The sequence below is a fragment of the Fringilla coelebs genome (assembly GCF_963513975.1).
Source record: "Fringilla coelebs genome assembly, chromosome: 15".
Lineage (NCBI taxonomy): Eukaryota > Metazoa > Chordata > Aves > Passeriformes > Fringillidae > Fringilla > Fringilla coelebs.
Window position 1 is genome coordinate 15,410,596 of NC_140041.1, and position 6,000 is coordinate 15,416,595.

A 6,000-nucleotide genomic window follows, 5' to 3' on the forward strand; every position below is an offset into this window, starting at 1 on the left:
GACAATGCAGGTGTCTGAACAATATGGGCTTTGCCAAGAGAGTGCCCTTGAGAGAGCAGCACTTCAGGTGAGCCCAGAGCCAGGGATCAGCTCTGGGCAGTGACACCGAGGTGTGACTGGGCTTTGCTGACAAGGAAAAGGCACCAGGAGCACCTGAGGAGCGCAGGAAATGCACAGGAGCAGCCTCCTGTGTCACCACTTCAGCCTGTCCCATGCCAAACATTAAAGGGTCTGAGCACTAATGCAGGGACACTGCAATTTATGTGCAAAGACACACAGCTCTGGGGCTGGAGCATCTGTATTTGATTTTCTGCCTTTTATGAGAGGGAGGGGAGCAAGATTATGTTCTTGTTCTATCCCAGAGCTTTGAGCACGTAACCTATTCTGCCTGGTATCATCATCCAACAAATCAAGGCAATGTTTCAAGAGACAACACATGAAAGGAGACAGAGAAATGTTGCTGATTTAGTTTATTGAGAAAGAAAATCAGGAGTGAGCTGAGCTCCCCAGAGGGTGAGATGAACTGAGGTCAGATCTTTATCTGGGATTTTCCAGTGGGGATCCTGTGGTGAGTTCTCCTGGCACTGATACTCAGCATTTTCCAAAATGGCTTAAAGTGATAGTCCCATTGCTGTCCCTGAAAGCAAGGAGAGGAAAGAATGAATTAAACACAGAGTCCTGCCTGCTATAATCTATCTTTTTGATGGCTCCTAGAGATGGTGTCAGATGGGATCCTGCCCCAGAGCCAAGGAACTTGCAGACTCCTAATCCCGTTTGCCATTTGATTATTAAGACATGAGTGAAACAATTTAACCCATTCTTAAGACTGAAAATATCTGTGGGGAAACTACAGTGGAATTTCAAAAGGAAAGGAATTCATTTCCTTTGCAACATGCAAGAAAAATTCCGTTTAAGTTAAATGCTCTTCAAACCATTCACACTAACAAAGCAGCCGTAGCTTCTTTTTATGCTCTAATGAAAAAAATAAATGAATGCTTGCCACAGTGGCTGGCATTCCCTCCTGCCCCAAATCCCTAATCAACAGTATCCAGCAAACAAAAAAGCAGTAACTGTGTAAACTCGTGCCCACAGGAGGCAAGTGATTACACAAACATCCCTGATATTTGTACATACACCACTGCGTTGCAGAAGATACACTTATTGCTGTATGTTGTGTTGTCAGAGCCACAGAGAGGCATGTAGTCGAGTGAGCAGACAGGTTTGGGGTAGTCACTGCAGTCAACCTGTAAAAAATAAATAAAAATAAAAGAGTCTGATGTGGAGGAGTCAGTAGCACAAGGGCTTGAACCCTGAGCTAGAGCTGCAGCGCTAGTGATACCAATCTTACCAAAAGTAATTAACTTCCTTGCACATCTGATATAAACCGAGGTGTCAGTGTCTCCCATGCCAGGAGAATTTAATAATACAAAAATAGATCATAATTTCCTGTTTGAAGAGATGTATATCATAACCTGGTCATGGCATTTCCAAGCAGCAGCAGTTCACTCAGTGAAGGTGCCGTGCTCTGTGTTCCCAGGCTGGCCAGGAAATTAAATGGAAAAACACTGGTGTCTGGAGAAATGGAGTGCTGATCCTCTATAAAGGTCCACTAACCCTCCTGGAGTCTTAAAACTGGAAGATCAGCATGTAGCTGGATACTGCAGGAGTGGGATTCTGTTTCCTGGAGCAATGGGTGCTACACTTGCAGGAGAGCATTGTAGGGCTAAAAATGTGTCTGGGTGAAGGAAGAGGCTGGGGAATTTCATGGGCTTACTGACTGCACAGAAATCACACCTAGCTGAAGTCCTCCACCTGAAAACAGCTGGAGGATGGAAGGGCAGAAGTCACTTTTCTCTACATTCTGCACTCTGTCTTACACAATGCTCACAGCCCCTGCCAGCAGCAGGCTCTGTGCCAAGTTGCCAGGGGCTACATGGACCATTGGGCTGGCCCCAAAAGCCACTCTCTGTTCTTATTCACAGTTCTGCCCTGATGGATTATTTCTACTACTCTTTTACTCATCCCTTCCTGGGCAGTCACCTGCTCCTTTCCTGGCATTCACACAAATAACATTTATTACATGTAGAGAAAGCAAAACCTCTCCCCCTCTGCACCACAGCAGCTGTGACACTGCTGGTCTGGGGGATGCTGCAGACACTGGCAGCGCTTTTCCTGACAGCAGCAGGCCCAAAACCCAGCCCTGATCACCCAATTCACTTACTGTGACAATTTCCTTCTTGCATTCACCGTCAGCCTTCTTGCCCACACTGGTTCCAGCTTCCCTGGGAAGGGGAGAGACCTGCATTAGGGAGCTCTGCAAGCAACCTGTTCTGCTGAGCCCCATCACCAGGAATGCTGAGCAGCCTCAAGCACAACACATGGGATAGAGGGGACACCAGCTGAGGCTGTGCCCATGTGGCTCCAGGGACCAGCTCAGGTGGTGCCACTGCCTGCCAGAGAGCTGGTTTATAGCAAGATGTGAGGGACAGGGGTCATGGTGGATGAGGAGACAGGCTGTGTGACAATGTTAATGCCCCTGGGTGAGTTGTTGCCCTCTGCAAGGCAGCATCTGCCACACAAACCCTTTTAACTTAGTTAAGGGCAGCATCCTGTCCTTTGTGAGATCCCCACCCAGCGCTCTACTGCACGGCTTTCCTTCTGATGACAGAGGACAGCAAGGTTTAGTCAGGAGGGAAAGAGGAGGGTCAAAGCCCAAGAAGCTCAAAGAAGAGGCCCTGGTGGAAGCCCTGCTGTCCACAGGAACAGCTCCAGGAGCAGCAGCCCCAGGTCCCTGTGCTCAGCACTCACAGGCTCCGGGCGCAGAGCAGGCACTCGTTGTCGTAGGTGACCCAGTCGGTCCCGCAGACGGGGCTGATGTCTTTGTTGCACAGCAGCACCACTTTGCCCTCCTCGCTGGTTGAGTTGGGGTACCTGCTGCAATCCACCTGGTGAGGGAACAAACAAAGCCCTGGTGAAGGCCTTGCTCTCAGAGCACAAGTGGATCTGGTGAGTGTGTCTGCCTGGCCGTGAAGGACAGCACCACAGCAGGAGAAAAGCTCTTCTGTCAGTCACCACCACGACACTTCACTTGGAGGTGACCAGTGCAAGGTTCTGGCAGCTCATCTGTACTCTTGTTTAGGGTTAGAGTTATTTCAATAGGCACCTTTGGCCACCCAGAAGCAGGACACCCCCCTTGTTTTGCCCTTGGTTTAACTTACAGGAGCAACTTCCTTGCACTCTCCATCGTGGTCTTTGCTGACATTGGTTCCATATTCTCTGCAGAGGGAAAGACAAATGTCAGGAAGTTCAGCAGAGATGTCTTGTTACATCCTAGGTGCTAGAACTAATACAAGGGAAAGCTGACTCTTTCTCAGTCAGGCTTCTTTTATATCTGTATTTGAGAAGGTAGAGCCACCCTCCCTCATCAGCTGAGTAGCTGGCAGGGATGTAAAACCCTGGGAAGCTTTAGGACCATTTTGGGCAGCACTGAGCAGAGCATCTCTATCCTTTGGGTGTGATGAGATGTGCTCTCAGAGCCATCACCTGGCTGCTCCTTGAGACAGAGAAGAAAAATCCTGAATAAATTACAGAAGCAAAAGAAAGACCCAGTGACTAAAGCTCTGCCTGAGCGCTGTGCCGTGGTAGCCAAGCTCATTTTGAAGGAATTGACACAGGTGACAGAGCCCTGATGGGTGAGCTGTGGTGCCGCCAGGAGCTCTGAGCCGTGCTGCCTGCTGTCCCCACGCTGTCCCCACGCTGTCCCCACGCTGTCCCCAGGCAGAACATACACGTTGTAGGCACAGAGCAGGCACTCGTTGCCGTAGGTGACGCCGTCGGAGCCGCAGATGGGGCTGACGGCCTCGCTGCAGACCAGCACCTCTTTGCCCTCCTCGTTTGTGGTGTTGGGGTAGGTACTGCAGTCCACCTGCCAGAGGAATCACAGCAACAGGATGAGGAGACCTGAGGTGTTCACAGCTCTCATTCTGTGTGGGACACTGGGCTGCTACAACCAGCCCTCCCTGCCACAGCACAAACTTCTGCTTCCCTCGGGAGAATCCTTCCTGCAGAGATGTCCCCACAGAGCAGGAGAAGAGAAGAGCTATAACCATGCAGCACCTTGGATGGGATAAACCAGTGCTCGTCTCTCATGCTCACTTGACATGATTTTATAAAAGCTCTCATTGGTTCCTAGATCTTCTATTCTTGTGACCCCTCCACTGCACCTCTGGTTTTACTTGTTCATTCTTAATACACCGATCGTGGTTTTTTTAGAGGACCAAGACTAATGACCTGTGAGGAAGCTGGATCAGCTCGGAGTATTTTAGTCTTTCAGTAGATTGCCCTCAGGTAGATTCTGATACCAGTCTATTGCTCCAGTTTAGAACCAGCTATATATTTCCAGCTTAAAGCTTAGACCAGTCTAAAGTTGCTGAAAATTAATTAATCCAAAAACATTGTATCATTACTACTAAAACATTATTAACATACAGCATAGATGTACAGCCAAGGGCAGTATAATTTAATGTTTTACACTGTAGAATGTGATTACAGTGACCCAAGTGTCACACTTAGGTGAAAAACAGCTGAGCACCTACAGGGTGGAGGTTTTTCCCATTCCTTTGGTTAAATCTTGATCAGGCAACATACTTAAGAAAGGTGACAGAAAGAAATCTTCCACTTACCTCAATCCCAAAGGCAGTATCTGAAAAAGAAAAGAGAGGCAGAAAGTATGAACAAAAGCCAATATGATAAGACCTCAATTAAAGCTGGAAATATGGATATAAAATTCCATGCGCAGGACCAAGCTGAATGATTTCCAGCGATTGTTTTTTGAACTAAATAAACTATGTATGATTTTTTTTTCTCTATGTGATAAGCATAATAGCATTGCTTATTGCTGGCTATGATGAAACACCTTTTTGAAAAGCTTTGTTCTTTTTTTGTTCTGAGACATGTAGATTTATTAATTGAAAACAGAAGAGCTTTTCCTTCCTTATCTTTCTACATATCCGTTTTGACCCTAAAGCGCTGCTGTTATGTACCTGAAAATACACCTGAATCAACAGAGACAAATGCAAATAGTCACCTACAGGATAAGCAAATACATACAGCATCTGTTGACAGAAATATGCATTTGAAAGAAGGCGAGTGTGAAAAAAAATGTCTTTGGCTTTGTAATTTCATCAGTTGTGAATATGCAGTGAGAACATCAGAGTCTGGCTTGTTTTCATCTCTTGCTGTTCCATTAGCAGAAAGAGCACTGCAGGAAATTTGCCAGGGTCTTGCAGAGAACTTGCTTGTGCCATTACAATATTTTCCTTACTAGTTACTGGAGGTCTGACCCCCTTCTCATGGCCTTATTTCAAGTATTCATCCATTTGCTGTAATTGTACAAGTCTAAGCAGTGTAATGGTGTGAGAACATCGGTGTACAAAGTGTAACAGCACGAGTTGCCAGCACAGAACTCCACTTGCTGTTATTTATATTTATGACAAACCATCAGCTACAGCAGCAACCCATTGAGGGCTATCCTGAAATACACTCCTGCAACCTGCACAATGCCAACCCAGGCAGCTGAGCCCTCTGAAGGAGATTTTCTCTCTCTGGATCCTCTGCCTTATCCTTCTGAAGGCAGCCAGGACTCAGACACCTGGAGAATCACTCACCTGGGGCGCAGCACAGCGCGAAGGAGACGAGCACCAAGAGCCCTGCCGTGGTCATGCTGGAGGTGTCTGGAGTCTGCAGGCTGCCTGCTCCCTCTCTGCTCACGAGATGGTCCCTCCAGGGCTGCCTGCAAATATATACAAATGCAATGTCTAAACTGTTCAACTGTAACATAAAACAACCTGCAGAATCTGTCAGCAGCACAATGAGCCCGGTGATATTTATGGAGGTCTTGACTTTTCGGGGAATGGTCTGCGCCTGCCAGGCAATTGATTTTGGCTGGACACCTGGTTAATAGATCAAGACAAGTGTCACAAGTTCTCAGTGGTCAAAAGA

At 47.3% G+C, this 6,000-nt stretch overlaps 1 protein-coding gene across 1 annotated transcript; it reads right to left on the reverse strand.

The window, feature by feature from the left end:
- Positions 1-591: 591 nt before the first annotated feature.
- Positions 592-5,721, reverse strand: LOC311159726 (ovomucoid-like; the record flags this gene model as incomplete). The annotated part of the gene is made up of 8 exons (XM_084215961.1): positions 592-637; positions 1,135-1,244; positions 2,222-2,282; positions 2,809-2,945; positions 3,219-3,276; positions 3,789-3,925; positions 4,683-4,702; positions 5,667-5,721. 8 exons carry the CDS (start codon positions 5,719-5,721, stop codon positions 592-594), a joined length of 624 nt encoding a protein of 207 aa, XP_084072087.1.
- Positions 5,722-6,000: the final 279 nt, after the last annotated feature.